General features: G+C 40.5%; 1 protein-coding gene across 1 annotated transcript; it reads left to right on the top strand.

Moving 5' to 3' along the window:
* The first annotated feature begins 17,983 nt into the window (after nt 1-17,983).
* Nucleotides 17,984-19,102, top strand: LOC130889943 (speckle-type POZ protein-like). Its single transcript, XM_057793859.1, has one exon. It carries the CDS (start codon nt 17,984-17,986, stop codon nt 19,100-19,102), a length of 1,119 nt encoding a protein of 372 aa, XP_057649842.1.
* Nucleotides 19,103-20,523: the final 1,421 nt, after the last annotated feature.

The following is a 20,523-nucleotide window of genomic DNA, read 5'->3' as shown; positions in this document are numbered from 1 at the left end:
TAGATGCCCCTCAATGGAAGAATAGATAAAGAAAGTGTGGAACATATACGCATTAGAATACTACTCAGCAGTAAAAACAATGATATCTTGAATTTTGCATGCAAATGGATGGAAACAGGAAACACCATCCTGAATGAGATAACCCCGACCCAAAAAGATGAATATGGTATGTACTCACTCATTAGTGGACTCTAGCCATAAACCAAGGACATTGTTTAGTTTGCCATCCTACAGGAGCTAAATAATAAGGTGAACCCAAAGAAAAACATATATAGATCCTCTTAGAAATTGGAAGCAGACAAGATTGCCAGGTAAAAGTTGGGAGCATGGGAATTGGGGTAGAAATATGGTTGGGGGAGGGCAGAGGGAGATAGAGAAGCAGAAAGGGAAGGATTGGGGAGAGCTTGGAGGAGTGGGATGGTTGAGATGGAGGAAGGGCGGTTATGGGAGCAGGGAAGAAGATATCTTAATAAGGTAGCCATTTTAAGTTTGACAAGAGACTTGGCTCTAGAGGGGTTCCCAGGTGTCCATGGGGATGTCTCCAGCTAGGTCCTTGGGCAGTAGAGGAGAGGTTGCCTGAACTGGCCTTGTCCCATAGTCACACTGAAGACTATCTTGAATATCACCATAGAACCTTGTCTGGCAATGGATGGAGATAGAGACAGAGACCTACAAATGGGAGGCGGGGAGGAGGTGGAAAATTTTTTTTTCAATAAAAAAAAAATAAAATTAAATTAAAAAAAAAAAGAATTGCTTCAGGTATTTGAGAAAGGATTCCAGAAAAGAATCCTGTGCAGAAGCTGGCGAGCTGTATGCTTCAGCCCCCAAGTGGGGCATGAGTTCATCATTGTCCTCCAACTCAAGGTCTCAGACACCTTGGAAGCATGGGGTGTAATGAAATTCATTGTCTGAGTTTTCAGCTGGCCATGCTGTGATTGTAAGCCAGGAGGAGTGTGGGCAGCATTCTCCAAGAGAGGTCCTTGCAGAGGGCACTCTCACACATTACCTTCAAACGCTCCAAGCCATGCTTGTCAGCAGATGCCAGCACAGCGTCTGTCACACTGTGGAGATCTGGTTCCTTCCCAGTGTAAATGAAGTCCATCATTGCCTTGAAGAATTGCTACTCAGTGTCAAGGATGTCAATGAAGTTCTTTTTGCTCTCCTCCATGTATTGTTCAAACATAGTTGTGAAATTGAAGAACAAGCTGTTAAGATGTCCTTGAGAGTCCAGAATTCCTATCCAGGTGCCTTCAAGCAGCAGTCTGTGAAGCAGAAATTCTCTCACAACTCCCCTAGCTCAGCTGCCAATGTGGACCTGGCAACCTGGAACGTTTGCTTCATTTTCTGGTTAGAGATCTTGAATGAATCTTTGACAATGCTCACCTTACAGAGGAGGGTGAACTCATCTGCAGGGAGAATCTGATATGCATGGGACAAGATGAAATCTTGAGGAATGAACCTTTTGAACCGCAGGTTGTAATCTGACAGGAAACTGAATACTCTTGGGCTCCTCACACTTTGTGTTTTCTTCTTAAGTGCTTGCAATCCAGAACTGGAACTTTGCCCAAATGTGATTCTTTGAACAGCTGAGCAATACTAGGTAAACTGACAGGTAATCTGTGCTTTCCTCCTTGACCCTGTTGGAGTGTACTCTTAGACACCATTTGTCATTGCCTCTGTTGAGAAAGTCAGGCTCCTAATGCTGTCCCACATTTCCTCCAGAAATAAAAAGGAAGTTGCTAGTGGTCCACCTGTAGGATAAATTCTGGACAGTATTAATGTGTAGTCCCAGCTCTGGGCTGTCCTGCCCTCTGACATTTCTCCTGGAGGTGGTTTAAAGGTTAAACTGGATCCCAAATGAAGAACTAGGATTTGTTTTCTCTTCACCCCATGAAATACAATAAGAAACAGGGTATAGATTTTTAGTTTATGTTTCTTATCTGTTACCTCTTCTATGTAGCAGCAACTGTATTTCTTGAAATTTTCACTCCAGATTTTAGTATTAGTTTTATAGAAGACAGTCAAGGCTACTACGCGGGATTATTAAATCATTCAATTGGTTTTTTTTTTTTGATTGAATCATAGGTAACTAGTTTTGAGAATAGTCAACTAGTTTTGGCAATTATACATTACTTTTAAATGTTTGGAACATTTTATACACTCTTACCTAAAAATATTGCTCTAGGGTTCTCTATAGTAATAGAACATATGCAGTGAATCTCTCTTTGTTTGAATAAAGGGGATTTATTGGAATTATTTAGTGTTGCAGTCCTGACAGTAAGACATCCACCAATGACTAGCTGTGAAGTCAAGTCCAACAATCCAGTACACACTTAGTCTAGGAGGTTAGACATGTTGCCTGGTCTTCAATAAAGACAGATATTCCAAAGGAGAATTTTCTAATAACAGTGAAGGAATGGACTTGATGCAAGATGAGGGTAAGCAGCAGAGATCAAGAGCTTCCTTCTTCCATGTCCTTTCTAGGCTTCCGGCGGAAGGTGTGGCCCAATTTTCAGTGTCTCTACCAGGCTCAAGATCTGGATGAAAGGTGCATGACTTTAGGCCTGAAAATCTGGATCAAATGTTTGTGTCTTTCTATCTCCAAAGTCTATATTTGAAGTGACTCTACCTACTTCAACTTAAGTAAAACATCTGTCACAGTTCTGGCTTCCAGTATAGAATTTTAGTTAATCTGGTGTGATCTAGTTGGGAACCAAAAAAGCCGTTATAATTGGAGTTGGCTCACTGGAGTTCATCTTCCATAAAGAAAGAGATCATGTGTTATAGGAGGCTGCTTGTTTGTTCCTAGCTACTCAGCCCCAAAATAACCACGCAGAAACTATATTTATTAAATAACAGCTTGGCCTATTAGCTCTAGCTTCTTATGGGCTAACTCCTACATCTTAATTTAACCCATTTCTAGTAATCTGTATTGCTACATGGCTGTGGCTTACCAGGTAAATTTCCCAGCATCTTTCTCAATCAGGGCTACATGGCTTCTCCCTGACTCTGCCTCCTTTCTCCCAGCATTCAGTTTAGTTTTCCTCACCTATCTAAGTTCTGCCCTTTCAACAGGCCAAAGGAGTTTCTTTATTCACAAATGGTATTCACAGCATAAAGAGGGGGATTCCATATTATCTTCCCTTTTCTGTTTAAATAAAAAAGAAGGTTTCAACTTTGAAAAGTAAAACTTCATATAATAAAAAAAAGGTATCAAGCAGTAATTACAGTTACAATATTTATCTTTTCTCATAACTAAGGAAAACCATATTATTACTATCTATTCTTCAATTCCACCAAAGACTCCAGAAGGATGTAATATTATCCAAGTAAACAAGAAGTGCATTGTAAGCAGCTTCCAAAACTCTAGGATTGACAGAGACATCGTGCTGCCTGGACAGTCTCCCAAAGACCATCTGTACTATTAGAGCATCCATTTTCGGTCTGCAGGATCAACGTATCTAACAGATTTTTCCATGTAGTAGGAAATTTCAAAGACAGTTCTACCTATATTGGCAAATTGTCTCTCACGTATTTCTGTGTCCTGCAGAAGTCTAGCAGACCCTTTCATGAAGGAGAAACCCATAAGGACAATCTCACCTTTAGGCAAGTCATTTTTCTTTGGGTTCTTCATGTCCAAATAATCAAGAAGTCTAGGCAAGAGAAGGACTTTTAAACAAACTGTGTCTCATCTAGAGGTCTTTTTCATCTGAATTTGTCTTTATTGTGTATTTCTAATTATTTTCTGACCAGAAATGCTGCTTAAAATGCTAAGCCCTTCTCATGAACTTAAGTGGTACCATTGTTAGGGAAAATACAGAACTGCCTGCTTGCCCCAGCTCGTCTAGCATGGCGGAGCTGTTTGCTGCCTCTGAGAGCCATGCTCACAGCTTCACTTTTAGGCACACAGCCAGTCTATGTTGCCATTAAGCAAGTTGTAGCACTCTGTTAACAAACCCCGTTTAAATGTTCAGCCTCCTGAAAGAGTCAGTGTTCTGCTGGCAGCATGGCCTAGAAAGCCGGCATTCAAAGCCACGCTTTTATCTTCTACTGCTGAGTCAGGAAAACCTCTCTTAAAGGAACTGCTTCATGATGCCAGCAAGCAAAGCCATTCAGGAAAAAAAAAGTGGCTAAACTTTGTTTTGTAGTGTCTAGAATTCCTTTTCAAGCCCTCTTGGGTTTTAAGTGGACTTTAGTTGTCCAGGTGGGTGCCAACTTGTTGCAGCAGGCTGCTTGTTGGTTCCTGGCTGCTCAGCCCTGAAATAATCACACAGAAATTATATTAATTCAATCACTCCTCGGTCATTAGCTATAGCTTCTTATTGGCTAACTCTTACATCTTAATTTAACCCATTTCTAGTAATCTGTGCATCACCACGTGGCTGTGGCTTACTAGGTAAAGATACCAGTATCTGTCCCTATCAGGGCTACATGGCTTCTCCCTGACTCTGCCTCCTTTCTCCCAGCATTCAGTTTAGTTTTCCTCACCTATCTAAGTTCTGCCCTATCAACAGGCTCTGGCAGTTTCTTTATTCACCAGTGGTACTCATGGCATACAGAGGGGAATCCCATATCATTGAAGTAAAAACTGAAATCAGAAATGGTAATATCTATAGTGTTGGTGGAACCTGCTTGTATGTTCCTGGTTGCTCAGACCCAAAATAATCACACAGAAAAAAAATATATTATTTGCAATACGGTTTGCCCAATAGCTTAAGTGTATTTCTAGCTAGCTTCTATATCCTAAACTAACCCATCTCCATTAATATGTGTATCACTGTGAGGTCATGGCCTACCGGTAAAGTTTTGGTGGGCTCTGGTAGAGGCATCTGCCTCATGTAGCAGCTATATCAGTTCTCTCTGACTCTGCCTCCTCTCTCTCTACATCTCTGTTTGAATTTCCTGCCTGGTGTTACAGTGCTAAAACATTGGCTGAAAGCGGCTTTGTTCGTTAACCAATAAAAGCAACACGTATACAGAAGGACTTCCCATACCACTACAAATGTTCTTTTAGTGTTCAGGAATGCTTTAGACATACAATGCCTTTTGTATTTCCATATGAAGATGTGAATGGACTTTAAGAAATATGTGAAGAATTGTGTCGAACATTGAAGCAAAGTGCATTGAATCTGTAGATTGCTCTTATAGAATGCACATTTTTAGATCTTAATCCCACTTATCCATGAGCATGGGAGATCTTTCCATTTTCTGATGTCTTCTTCAATTTCTTCCTCAAACAAATGAAATTTTTATCATACAAACTTTTCATTTGCTTTATTAGTTACTCCCAAGATTGTTTAAATTATTAGCAGCTATTCTGAAATTTTTTCTCTGATTTCTTTCCCAGTCTGTCTCTCATTTGTATATTGGAGGACTGCTAGATTTTTACTGTTATTTTCTTACTGAAAATGGATTCTTCAGTAAGATATTTGTTACTTATAAAGATTGCGGGCGTGCTCCCAGCCGCCCCTTCTTCTGCTTTCCTGTTCTCTGCTGGAACTTTGGTTCTGTGAGTCTTTCCCTAATTAAAGCTGAATATTTTATTATAATTTCCATCTGCCTTTCGTTTACGCCGGTACACTTGGCGCCCCACATCGGGCTTTTGTGCCGCACCCCGAGCAGCTTGGGACGTAGTCTTGAACTTTAGTTTGAGAGAGCTACACGCCCCAATCTCGTAGCCCTCTGCCTGGGTTCTAAAATCACAGCAAGTCCCCGGCCTGCTGCCAGTCGCCCCGTTGTTTGCCCCCCCCGCTGTTTTTTAGTTTGTGACTCGGGCCCCAGTGCCAAGTCAGACGGGGCTCATTCTGCCCCAGACCTACTCACCGGAGCACATTCGCCCCTCCCTTTCTGAATTAATGGAAGCTCAGGGGCCTGCGCTTTTTTGCAGCGTTAGGGCGGTTCCTTGTTTGCAAGCCTAAGCCCCCAGCAGCAGATTTGGTCTGATACAAAGGGACCGCTTCTGCGACCACTCTAACTCCTCAGGCAGAACAATAACTTTCAGCTGTGAGTGAATTGTTTCAGACTGGCTCTGACTTCGGCCACGTCGACTCAGGTGCATTTCTTTCACCACCATTGGCAGGAACCGGTCATTACAGGTAAAAAAAAATTTCTTTAAATACTGATTTGATTGAAAATGTCTGAAAACGTTACCATTCAAGATTTTAACAGCCTTTTAGATTGTACCATGTGGGAGATTTTACAAGAGGTGTCTGTCACCCAACATTATGGATTTTTCTGGGATTCGTAGTCTTCCTTGGTACTACATGGTTTGATAATAGAAATATGATAAAATCTTTATGAGACGAATCCAGGCTTCTTAAGGCAGAGGTTGAATGCTTAAAAACAATTGAGAATGACAACAATCTTCTTAAGAATCAGTTTGAAGTTCTCCAGGAAGAGAACAGATCTTTGTTTAACATGACTCGATCAACTGAGCAAAATTTAGCAAAGGTACAGGCTGATATTATGGAGAAATTCATTACTATGGAAGAGGGAACAGCTGGTTTGGATCGTAAGCTTCGGTCACTTTCTGTAGGAACTGAAACATTAACGGTTGACATTAAGGAGAAATTCATTACTATGGAAGAGGGAAGAGCTGATTTGAATCGTAAGCTTCAGTCCCTTTCTGTAGGAACTGAAACATTAACTGAGACAATCAAAACTACTGAATGTGACAATCGGATTTTGTCTAAAGCCTGTGACAGATTGGCGGAAAGATTGTCAATTCAAGAAGGCACGGTTTATGCCATGAAAATTCTGTCCAAAGATGAGATGTTATGTCTAATGGACAAACTTCATACTTTAGAATCCTCAATGAAGGCTTTGGAACATAATTCTGGACAGGAGATTCAGACATTGCAGAAGGCAATGGTGAATAGAACTGAAAAGATTGAAGAATTTCTAAATTCTGATGAAGAGGAGCTAGGGGTAGAAAGGCAAATTTTAACTCCATCTGTGGGTAAATCTCTCCGGGACAATTCCCACAAAGCTCAACCTACAGCTCTACCTGCCTTTCCAGTAATAACAACAGAGAAAGTGATTGGTTCCAGAAACCCTAGGGTCATCAAGGAAGATACATGGGAGCCTGTCCGTATGAATGATCTCAAAGAAATTAAACAGGCTGTGATGACTTTTGGGATGCACACCTCCTTTGTTACAGAGATGTTGAAATCTTGGGCCACAACAAACAAAGTCACGCCCTCTGACTGGCTTCAGTTAGCTTCTGCGGTACTTGAGAGTGGACCACAATTGAAATGGAAATGCTTATTCAGGCAAGAGGCTAGACTTTTAGAACAGCAGGAAAGAGCAAAGGGAATTGAGATTTCTCTAGATCAAATTCTATGTGAGGGGCTCGTTTCTGACCCTCAGGAACAAGCTAATTTGGATGAAAACACTCTCCATATGTACTACAGCAGCCTTAAGGGCTTGGGACAGGGTACAAGACCCAGGACAGAAATTGGAATCAATTGTCAAGAGTTAAACAGGGTCAGAGAGAACCCTTTAGTGACTTTTTACAAAGACTAACTAAAGCTGTACAAATAGGGATATCTGACCCAGAAGCAAGACATATAACGATTGAGTCTTTGGCTTATGAAAATGCAAATGTGGAATGCAAAAGGATCTTGGGTCCTTTAAAGCTCAGATAAGCGCCCTTGGAAGAATGGGTCTTGCATACAATGAATGTTGATACATTTGACTATGGCCATGAAGCATGGGTAGAAGAAGCAATTTCCAATGGTAAAAGGAGACACCAGAATACCAAATGTTTTAATTGTGGCAAAATGGGTCATATGAAAAGGAATGGTAGACAATGGATTTTTAGAAATAATAATGATGCATCTTCTAGAAATAACAGGAATAGGAGGACTCAGCCTTCAGATTTATGTAGAAGATGTGAGAAAGGCAGACACTGGAAAATGAATGCAGGTCTACAAGAGATAGACAAGGCAACCTGATACAGATGGGAAATGTGAGAGGGGGGGCCTCACAGGCCCCCATGGCAAACATGGTTCAGTCATTTCCAGTTACTGCAGAGAACATGCCTCGTCAGGACAATTAGGAAGCCCTATGCCTACTGTTACAAACAATAATGATCAGAAAGATGAGTTCCATGTGTTTTAGCAAACTTCTATAAATGATCAAAGACCAAAGCGGAGAGAGTGTGTAAATGGCATTTTTATTACTGGCCTGCTGGACACTGGTGTGGATGTAAGTATCATTACCCCAGAATCTTGGCATCTGTATTGGCCTCTTCAGAATGTAAATGTTCAGCTCCTGGGAATTGGAACCCTATCTCGAGTAAGGCAGAGCACGAGATGTGTTGAATGTATAGGGCCAGAGGGACAAATAGGAAAATTAAGGCCATATGTAGCCAATATTGCAATGAATTTATGGGGTCGTGACCTATTACAACAATGGAATACCCAAATTAACATTCCTGCTACTTCTAGAGCCTATATTTCTGAGAATAATATTAAAAGATATTACAAATGGAGAAAACCAGCCATTCGGGCTGTACAAGAGCAAGCAATTGATGTCACTTCAGAGATACCAACAGCCTTGCCTCTAAAATGGTTGACTGAGAAACCAATATGGACAAAGCAATGGCCTTTAGCTGAGGAAAAGTTACAGGCTTTAGAACAGCTGGTAACAGAGCAATTAGATGCTGGACATATAGAAGAATCTACCAGCCCTTGGAATTCTCCTGTATTTGTGGTTAAGAAAAAATCAGGTAAATGGAGAATGGTGACAGATCTCAGGGCTATCAACAAGGTTATTCAACCTATGGGCCCTCTGCAATCTGGAATTCCTTTGCCCTCTTTATTACCAAAAGGATGGCCTCTCATAGTTATTGATTTAAAGGATTGTTTTTTTTTTTACTATACCTTTACAAAAAGAAGATAGAGAAAAATTTGCCTTCACAGTGCCTACTTATAACAATTCTCAACCTTCGAGGAGGTACCACTGGGCCTTCCTCCCCCAGGGTATGTTAAATAGCCCCTCCTTGTGCCAATATTTTGTGAATCAACCATTGCAAATAATACGCAAGAAATTTCCCAAATCGATAGTATATCATTACATGGACAACACTTTGTTATGCGATTCAAACATGGATACCTTGAACAGACTGTTTGAAGAACTAAAGATACTTTTACCTAAATGGGGATGGTAAATTGCTCCTGAAAAGATTCAGAAGGGAGATTCTGTTAATTATTTAGGTTATAAAATAGGTTTGCAAAAAATTAAGACACAAAAGGCACAAATTAGGAGAGATCGCCTATGGACTCTTAATGACTTTCAAAGACTGTGAGGAGACATTTCTAGTCTATGACCAGCTATTGGGATAACACCTGATCTAATAATTCATTTGAACAAAACCATGGATGGTGATAAAGATTTGAACAGTCCCAGAGAATTAACAGCTGAAGCAGAAAAGGAACTGACAATGATTGAGGAAAAATTATAACAGGCACATGTGAACAGGGTGAATCCAGGGCTCGATTGTATTCTCGTCATAATACCATCAAAAATTTCTCCTACAGGAATTTTAATGCAGAGAGATGATATTTTCTTGGAATGGATCTTTTTACCACATCAACCAAGTAAGAAACTGAAAACTTATGTGGAAAAAGTCTCTGAGTTAATTATAAAAGGCAAGTTGAGACTTCGTCAATTAGCAGGCATAGACCCAGCAGAAATTATAGTGCCTTTCACTGCTGATGAACTAAAGAAATTATGGGAAGATAATGAACCATGGCAAAGAGCTTGTGCTAATTTTTTGGGAGACATTAATAACAACTATCCAAAAAGCAAGAGGCTTAACTTCATAAAGAGAACTTCTTGGATCCTTCCTCGAATCATCTGTGATGCTCCACTAACTGGAGCCCTTACATTTTATACTGATGCCAATAAATCAGGGAAGGCAGGTTACAAATCAGAAGACTTGGGTAAGGTGGAACAAAGTCCTTATGATTCTGTCCAGAAGGCAGAATTATATACCATTCTTATGGTGCTAAGGGATTTTAAAGAACCTATTAATATATTTACTGATTCACAATATGCAGAAAGAGTTATTTTACATATTGAAACTGCTGAATTTATACCTGATGATACAGAACTAGCCTCATTGTTTATCCAAGTACAAGATTTGATCAGGAACAGGCTTTGCCCTATGTATATAACGCACATTCGATCCCATACGGGTTTGTCATGTCCTCTAGCACAAGGTAATGCAGAAATTGATCAATTATTGATTGGTAGTGTGCTACAAGTTTCTGAATTTCATAAAAAACATCATGTTAATAGCAAAGGTTTGAAGAAAGAGTTTTCTATTACATGGCAACAAGCTAAGGAGATTGTAAAGAACTGCCCTATTGTTCTTTCTATAACCAAATGCCACTGCCTGCAGGGGCTAATCCTAAAGGCACTCAAAGGAATGACATTTGGCAGATGGATGTGTTCCACTTTGCAGAATTTGGCAAATTAAAATATGTTCATCACACCATTGACACTAATTCAGGCTTTCAGTGGGCAACTGCTTTAAATTCAGAAAAAAGCTGATTCAGTAATCACTCATTTATTAACAGTCATGGCTATCATGGTTATACCTACACAAATAAAGACGGATAATGGTCCTGCTCATGTCTCTAGGAAAATGAAACGGTTTTTTGATTATTACAATATCAAGCATGTTACAGGTATACCTTACAATCCTACAGGTCAAGCAGTCATAGAAAGATCAAATCGAACTATAAAGGATATGTTGAACAAACAGAAAGGGGTGGAAAACACCCCCAGAAATAGGTTACATAATGCTTTGCTAACCTTGAATTTTCTCAACGCTAATGAGAAGGGAACAATGGCTGCAGAAAGACATTGGATAATGGAAAAGTCTACTGAACTAAATCAACCAGTTTATTTCAAGGATGTGCTGACCTCACAATGGAAGCCAGGAGATGTGCTGCGTTGGGGAAGGGGTTTTGCAGCCTCTTGGAAAAGATAAATAACAATTCATTCACAAGGATGGCGATCATACTGATGGTAAGAAATACAGATAGGTTGGGGGCAGGGTTCTTTTTCATCTCCACAGGAAAATACCCATCTTCAAAGAATTTAAGGGACCCTTAATATTTAATTACTGATGGATGGAAACTAGTTATGACCCACTGAGGATCTACAATAAAAATATACATGTTCTGTAAGTATTAATTTTTTTATATGTCTTATTAAACATTTCTTTATAAATATGTAGAGCTGGTTTTGGAGTTGGAATATGGCTCAGTCCCTCTTCAATTCCAAGCTTGTTGATAAGAGATATCTCAGAGTTTCTGTCTCAGGTCAGGAGCCATGAAATTGGACAGAATAAGAATTATTATGTACTTGATAAACTTTCTTTGCCTTTCCTCATATCTGTGTCTTTCTTTATATGTCAGTATATGTCCTTGTTGTTAATGTTTAAATTTCCCATAACAAGCAACAAATATTCCTCCAGTAATCTTTGAAGTTTCCAGGATGAAGATGGGGCCCCACGACATCAACTCAATCTGGTTATTATGACGTCACGATTTTTTTTAAGTGCTAAAATTAGACCTGTTTTTTGGTACCAACTGCACGAGACAATTTCGAATGGTGCACATTTTTGACAACACTCTGGCTGGACCTTCTCAAAACACTCAGAGACTAGTTACAATTTTCTTAGGTCAAAGGTTAATTTGGGAATTTTACCATCATTTGCTTTCACAGGAGCCCCTAAGGATAACGTCTCCCCCATGTCAGCTAGAAGCAATCTTAGAGGACGATGTCCCCTCTCCCAACAGAGTTTGCCCTCAGGGTTAGGGACATCTTTTAGTGGTTGGTTTAGGGTTGAGGGGATGGGGAGATATTTTATGGAATTAGGGGTATTTTCAAAAAAAGGGGGGATTGACTGGTTTGATGGGATGATTGGTATTTGTGAATTGCTGTTTTTAGACAATTGTATTGGTACTGTTTCTTGTATATTGATATATTGAATGTTGAATGTCAGTGTTCCTACCTCTATTTTTGTATGAGAGTATGCTTATAACTTTGTTTATATTGTATTAATACATCTACCATATTACAATGTACATTTCTACCTCTGATACTATTTATATAATAACACTGTTTACATTTGATATGTAATGACATTGTTTACAGTTGAAGATCATTGTCTTCATATATAGCACAGTTGTTTATTCTCTTAGTCTTCAAGTTAGATTGGTATTGAGAATTATATTTTTGTCATATTTATTTTTAGGTTAATCAGGCTTTTTAAATATTTAGAGATTATATTTAGTATAGATAGTATGATCTTCAGCCTCTTAGAAGAACTGTAGAAAAATGGCCTTTAATCTAACCTAGAATTCTGTGCCAACAAGACAGTTACTCCTGGCAACACCACTCTACTTCCGATAGAACGTTGAGTACCAGAGACACTCCACTGGAAGCTTGTCTTCTTGGCAGAACTGGCCTTTGGGTTAAGAAAAGCCCATACCTCAACTACTGACTAAGAAACAGGATTGTCTTATCTTGCCAAGACAGGGTAGGATAGTTCTAAGAAAGTTCCTTGCCTTTAATAATGGTATGTCAGTTATGTTAGGCCTTAGCCAAAGTTGGTTGACTCAACATTGCAAACGAGACTTTGAGTGATTGCCCAGGTAGTCAGTTATCTCTGTCAATTGTTGCACATTTTGGATATCTCTTGTTTGTTAGGTAATACTAATTTCCCTTCTCAGATCTTTGACGGAGGTGAAGATTAGATAATTGTAGTTACTCTCTACATTATTTAGATTCTTTGAAATAGAACGTTTCATATATTTATTATTTGTTCCTATTGTATATAGTTGTATTTGGTTTGGCTCTATCCTATTTAGACAAAAAAGGGGGATTTAAGGGAGACCCAGCCAATCACCTTGCTGTCAGGGGGCGAGTCCCCCGATGATATATTTTACTCATAAAGATTGCGGGCATGCTCCCAGCCGCCCCTTCTTCTGCTTTCCTGTTCTCCGCTGGAACTTCGGTTCTGTGAGTCTTTCCCTAATTAAAGCTGAATATTTTATTATAATTTCCGTCTGCCTTTCATTTACGCCAGTACACAGAGGATCCTGGCTGCCTCTTTTCCCAGCCGCCATACATGATCTACCACCCTAACCTCCATATTGTGAACACTGAGGCTCCTGACAGGATAAAAAAAAAAGCACCTCTTCCAAGATCGTATTATAAGGGACTTCTAATAACCACATGGCAAAAGTAATAACAGCTGTGGAGGAATGGACACCATTCCTTTACTTATGGAAGATTAACCCCCATAAGCAAAATGCGCCTGTGATGGATATTCTTGCTTCCCACCTTACCACACCTGGAATTAACTAAAATCCTAAAATAGAGGGCACAACTGTGAGAAAGGCTTTCATTAAGTATAAGTGGGTAGATCACTTCAAATACATATGTTAGAAAAACACAAACATTTAATCCGGATCTCCAGGCCTGAAGACATGTACCTTTAATTCATATCTTGAGTCTTGAGGTTGCTAGCCACATCTTTAATTGGGCAGTACCTTCTGCCTTCTGGAAGTCTATAAAAGGACATGGAAGAATGAAGATATTACTCTTTGCCTGCTTGCCCTCACTTTGAAGCAAGTCTACTACTTCACTGCTATTAGAAAATTCTACAGAACTCCAGCATATACTGAAGATGAGCCAACATGTCTAACCTCCTAGACTAAGTAAGAATTGGATTTTTGTACTTTCCCTTCACAGGTAGCCATTGTAGGGTTAGCAGGACTGCAGCCCTAAGTCATTCTAATGACTCTCCTTTGTTCATACAGAGAGAGAGTCACTGGATATGTTCTGTTAATGGAGAACCCAGGTAAAACATTTTTGACATAAGTGTATAAAATGTCTCCTATGATCAAAAGGTGTGCATAACTGGCAAAGTTAGGTATCTACTGATCTAAGACTCAATCTTAAAAAAAATGAAGTGATAGAAAAGCCCGTGGTAGCCTAGACTATCTACACTGAAAACACTTTGGAATCTGAATAGATAATTCAGAGATCTGATGTGGGAGGTGATGTATGCTGTGAATAAGTTTTATTGCCATTGGTTAATAAAGAAGCTGCTTTCAACCAATGGCTTAACAGAGTAAAGCCAGGTAGTAAGACAGACAGACAGAGAGAGAGAGAGAGAGAGAGAGAGAGAGAGAGAGAGAGAGAGAGAGAGAGAAGGCAGAATAGGTGAGAAGCCATATAGCCCTGCCAGAGACAGATGCTAGATGGAACTTTACCCAGTAAGCCACAGCCATGTGGATATATACAGATTAATGAAGATGAGCTAATTTAGGATATTAGATCAAGCTAGAAATATTCTTAAGCTATATAGTTTCAGAGTGATTATTTCAGCTCTAAGCAGCCAGGAACAAATGAGAGCCTCCCTTAGATTGTCGTGCAAATATAGAGCTGACTACATCTACAGAAAGTCTGTGAATGCTTGGAAAGGAATCCTAGACACAAAAAAACAGAGTTAAGCATGGCTTTTTGGTAGTAGTATTTTCTCCAGGGGCTCTGTTTGGTAGAAGCAAACAGATGCATTATTTCTTTTTTATTTTTTATTGATTTTTATTTAGCTCTACATTTTTCTCTGCTCCCCTCCCTGCCTCTCTCCTTCCCCCTTCAGACCTCCACCAAGGTCCCCATACTCCCAATCTACTCAGGAGATCTTGTCTTTTCTACTTTCTACTTCCCATATAGATTAGATTTATGTAAATCTCTCTTAGTGTCCTCATTGTTATCTAAGTTCTCTGAGATTGTGGTTTGTAGGCTGGTTGTCTTTGCTTTACATTTAAAAGCCACCTATAAGTGAGTACAAATGATAATAGTCTTCTGTGTCTGGGTTACCTAACTCAAAATAATGTTTTCTAGCTCCATCCATTTTCCTGCAAAATTCAAGATGTAATTATTTTTTTCTGCTGTGTAGTACTGCACTGTGTAAATGTACCACAGTTTTCTTATACTTCTTTTGGTTGATGGGCATTTAGGTTGTATCCAGGTTCTGGCCATGACAGACAAAGCTGCTATGAACATAGTTGAGCACATGGCCTTGTGGCACGATTGAGCATCCTTTGGATATATACCCCAAAGTGGTATTATTGGGTTTTGAGGAAGTTTATTTCCTAATTTCCTGAGAAATCGCCACACTGACATGCAAAGGGGTTGTACCAGCTTGCATTCCTACCAGCAATGCAGAAGTGTTCCCTTTTTGGCACAAGTTGTCATCAGTGTTTTTGATCTTGGCTATTCTTACAGGTGTAAGATAGAATCTCAGAGTTGGTTTGATTTGCCTTTTTCTGATGACTAAGGATGTTGAACATGTCCTTAAGTGTCTTTCAGCCATTTTAGATTCCTCTCTTGAGAATTCTCTGTTTAGGTCTGTAGTCCATTTTTTATTGGATTATGTGATCTTTTGGTGTCTAGTTTCATGAGTTCTTTGTATATTTTGGAGATCAGACTGATGTGGGGTTAGTGAAGATCTTTTCCCATTCTGTAGGCTGTCATTTTGTCTTGTTGACCATGTCCTTTGCTTTACAGAAGCTTTTCAGTGTCAGGAGGTCCCATTTATTAGTTGTTTCTCTCAGTGTCTGCACTGCTGGGGTTATATTTAGGAAATGGTTCCTTGTGTCAATGTATTCAAGTGTACTTCCCACTTTCGCTTCTATAAGGTTTAGTGTGACTGGCTTTATGTTGTGGTCTTTGATCCATTTGGACTTGAGTTTTTTGCATGGTGCAAGATATGGGTCTATTTTCATTCTTCTACTTGTTGATATCCAGTTATGCCAGCACCACTTGTTAAATATGCTTTCTTTTTCCATTTGAAAGTTTTTGTTTCTTTGTCAAAAATCAGGTGTTCAAATATGTGTGAATTGATATCCGGGTCTTCTACTTGGTTCTATTGATCCTCCTGTCTGTTCTTATGCCAATACCAGGCTGTTTTCAGTACTGTAGCTCTGTATTAGAGTTAGAGAATAATTCTCTATAAGAACAAATCCTGTATTTGAACCAAAGGGAACTCTAGCTTCCCCATGAAAATCTGCTCTACTCTCCAGGAGCATGCTCCTGGGAAACCCAGGCTGGCAATGTAAAGAATTTCTTTTACAAATGGGGATCCTGCATTGACGGCCTACCATCATTCAAATGACACATTGGAGGGACGTGTTACCTGCCACCCTGACCTAAACCCACATAGAAGAGAGTCACTGATGTTATTAGTTACCCACCTGTAATAGATTCCTAACTGAGGAACTCAAATTAGGAGATCAAAACCAATTGATTGATTTCTCCTGACTTGAGGAATAAGCATTGGAGCCAAACTTTCAGGAGAGCGAGGCTGGGAATTGTTGAGAGGATTGAATCACTGAAGTTATTTTTCTCTCCTCTAGGCTTTGTGTGTCCCTACAGACATGACGTGCTCGAGAAGATGATAGATGTGGGGAGCATTTTACAGATCACAATCTAAAAGGATGAGGAAGCATCTCAAAGTCCCTTCTTCAGTAACTGTTGAAAATATTCTGCACCCTTTAGAATCCAGAATACTCTCTCCCATTTAAGGTCCAGCAAGGTAAGCGTGGAAGTTCAAAGTTAAAGAACAGAACTCACCACTGAGGAGGAAAATTATGAGGTAATGAGACCCTGAATCTCCGCAGTCTGATAGATGGAAATGAGAAGTAATTAGAATTTTCTCATAGCACACTCTTAGGTGGATCAGGAAGTTAGTATAAGGAGGATTAACTGAGGAGGACCAGAAAGACCACCAATAAATTTAGTGGAGCCATCCCAGGGACTGTGTGTCTGAATGGACGAAAAAGCAGGAAGAAAGACAGCCACTTTCAGAGAATCCTGACTGCCCCTACTCATGCCTCCTTATAAGAATTCTTCCACTCTGACCTTCATGCTGTGAACACTGACAGAGTAAGAAAAGCATCTCTTCCCAGATCGTGTGTATGGGAGGAGTTCTTATAACAACATGAGAAGATTATTAACAGCTACGTAGGAATGGACACCATTCCCTTATTTATGGAAGATTGACCCCAGCAAGCAAATTCTCTAGGTATTGTGGTTCTTGGTTCCCGACTTGACTATATCTGGAATTAACTAAAATCCTAAAACAGAGGGCACGACTGTGAGAAATGTTTTTGCTTAAGTAGAAGTAGGTACAGCACTTCACAGACACACTTTGGAGGCAGAAAAACACAAACATTTATCTAGAGACCTGAAGAACACACCTTTAATCCATATTTAGAGTCTGAAGGACACACCTCTAGCTGGGCCACGCCTTCTGCCTCCTAGGAGCCTATAAAAAACATGGAGGAAGCTGTTGCTCATTGCCTGCTTGCCCTCACCTTGCAGCAAGATCATTCCCTTACTGGCATTAGAGAATTCTTCATCCCAATTCCAGCATAGATTGAAGACCAGTTGGCACATCTAATCTCCTGGACTGAGTATGTACTGGATTCCTGGACTCTCCCTTCACAGGTGGCCTTTGTGGGATTAGCAGGACTGCAACCCTAAGTCATTCTAATGAATCTTTTTGTTCATACAGGGAGAGTCCTTGGGTATGTTCTGTTACACTAGAGAACGACTGTGCAAAATTTTGGATGAGTATATAAAATGTTGTAAATTATCAAAATTGTGTATGATTCTCAAAATTAGAAATCCAATGACCTAAGATTCAATCTAGAAAGAAAGAAGTGCTAGAACAGTCCCTTGTAGCCTAGTCTACCCACACTGAAACTAGAATTGAAATCTGGATAATTATAGAGAATCGAGTTTCCAACCTCATAGAAGAGGGAACAGAGGAGAAACAGAAGCTAAAAATGTATATCATGCCTATTATTGTATCCTACAGGGCAAGAGAAGACAAATCCTAGTTTTTCATTTTGTATCCAGTTTAACCATCAAACTACCTCCAGGAGAAATGTCATGGGACGCCATAGACAAGAACTGGGGCTATAAACAGTTCAACATCCAGAATTTCTCCTGCAGGTGGACCATCCGCAACTTCCGTTTTATTCTGGAGGAAATGAGGGACAGTATTAGAAGCCCAACTTTCTCAATAGGAGGCAATGACAAATGGTGTTTGAGAGTTCACCCTAAGGGCGTCGATGAAGAAAGCTCAGATTACCTGTCAGTTCACCTAGAGTTGCTGAGCTCTCCAAAGAGTCCCCTTACTATACGGTTCAAGTTTTGGATCATAAATGCCAAAGGAGAAAAAAACGAACCTGTGACTAGCCCGAAAGACTTTAATTTCTTGCCAGGCTACCAACGGGGTTACAAAATGTTCATCCTTCGAGATTTCCTCTTGGACCATTCTCATGGGCTGCTCCCTGAAGACCACTTCACCCTCCTTTGCATGGGGATCCTGGTCCCGTATTCCTACAGTATCCCTCATGACAGCATGGAGAAGAGAATCCAGGGTCCCAAAGGCCCATTAGGAGATGATCTAGGAGAGCTGTGGAAGAATTCGAGCTTCACAGACTGCTGCCTGGTGGTAGCTGGCCAGGAATTCCGGGCTCACAAGGCCATCTTAGCTGCTCGCTCTCCAGTTTTCAGAGCCATGTTTGAACAAGACACGGAGGAGAGCAGAAAAAATCGCATTGAGATTCATGACCTGAAAACTGAAGTCTTCAAGGCAATGATGGACTTCATTTACACCGGGAAGGAACCAGTCCTCTACAACATTGCTGATGCTGTGCTGGCAGCTGCTGACAAGTATAGCCTGGAGCGTTTGAAGGTCATGTGTGAGAGTGCCCTCTGCAGGGACCTCTCTGTGAAGAATGCTGCCTACACTCTCGTCCTGGCTGACCTCCACAGCACAAGGCAGCTGAAAACACAGGTGCTGAATTTTATTACAGCTCATGCTTCCGAGGTCTCTCAGACTGCAAGCTGGAAGTTAAGGGTGGATTCACGCCCCCACTTGGTGGCTGAAGCATACAGCTCTCTGGCTTCTTCTCGATGCAATCTACTGGAGCCCCCTCTCAAACGTCTGAAGCAATCCCAGGAACCTGTCACAGGTACCCTACATGTCTATCCCTGAAGCAGTGGTCAGTGTTGATACCGAGGACTCCTGGGTAGACTTTGGGCTACACAGAGCATTTACAGCAACTCTGGAGAAAGACATCACGGTTAGTAGTGTTTTAATACATTCATTAATGCTTTGAATATTGTAGTGGTGTAATTTTTGTAATTTTTTTTTTTTTGTTTTTTGACACAGGGTTTCTCTGTGATTTTGGAGCCTGTCCGGGAACTAGCTCTTGAAGACCAGGCTGGTTTCGAAGTCACAGAAATCCGCCTGCCTCTGCCTCCCGAGTGCTGGGATTAAAGGCGTGCGCCACCACCGCCCAGCTATTATTTGTATTTTGATAAATAAATCTTGCCTGAAGACCAGAAGTAAAGCTAAAGTCACTGGAGGTCAGGCAATGGTGACAGACACCTTTAATCCCAGGATTTGTTAGACAGAGTAACATGCATCTCTGTAAGTTTAAAGGCACCTTAATCTAAAGATCAATGCAGTAACAAGTCCAGGTGGTGGTGGCTCACACCTTCCAGCCTAGCCTAAGGAATCCCAGCACTAGACTTAATATAAAATGGGATGAGAGAGGCTTAATAATCTGCTTCTTCTACAGTCACCCAGTCTTAATACAGGAAAGACGTTTGTAATGGCTTGGCTGCTTTGTTTTTCTGGTTGTCGGTTTGAACCCCAATATCTATCTCTAGGTTTTTATTTTTGGTGCTACAGAATGGCAGGGTTGGGAAGAACCGGGATGAACTCTGATGGACTCTATGCAACCTCTCCTCTGTTGCTGTACTGGTTTGATTTTTGTCCAGTGATTTGGAAACTGGGATTCAGTTTAGCTAAAGCCCCCAGCACATCCCAACAGGGTTTCTTGGGAGAAACCTGTGTGGATAGGACTGTGCAGAACATATGATCAAGGGCTCAGAGCAAAGGAGAAAACAAATGTGAATGTTTTCTTACAAAAGAAAAGGTAGAGAATGAAGACATTTTCTCTCTAAACTCGGTTCGTGGGGACTGGAGATATGACTCAGTGGGCAAAAGCAATTGTTTCTCTTGCAGAGGACACCTGTTCAGTTATATAGACAAAATTTTACCCCAATACAATACAATATCAAAGGAATAAAATTGTAGAATCACATTGTGGACACCAGTGGTGTTTCTGTTAGAAGCTCTGTCCTGCTCAGCCGCAGAAGTTTGTGCAGGGTCCTCACAGTCACCCACAAATGTTAATGAAACGATACCTAATGAAATCGCTGTACTCAGAGACTGGTGCCTCGCCCAGCTGTCATCAGTTAGGCTTTCTCCAGCAGCTGATGGCAGTAAAGGGTTCACAGAATCAGATAAATGAGGATCATTGGGGCTCACAGGGACTAAAGAGGCAATCACATCCTATTCTCTTTGGATGTATACCTTGCTCAGCCTAGATATAGGAGAGAGGGCCT

The sequence above is a fragment of the Chionomys nivalis genome, chromosome 18, assembly GCF_950005125.1.
Source record: "Chionomys nivalis chromosome 18, mChiNiv1.1, whole genome shotgun sequence".
In the NCBI taxonomy this organism is placed as follows: domain Eukaryota; kingdom Metazoa; phylum Chordata; class Mammalia; order Rodentia; family Cricetidae; genus Chionomys; species Chionomys nivalis.
The sequence above is the reverse complement of the archived record's forward strand: the minus strand, read 5'-3'. Positions and strand labels throughout refer to the sequence as shown.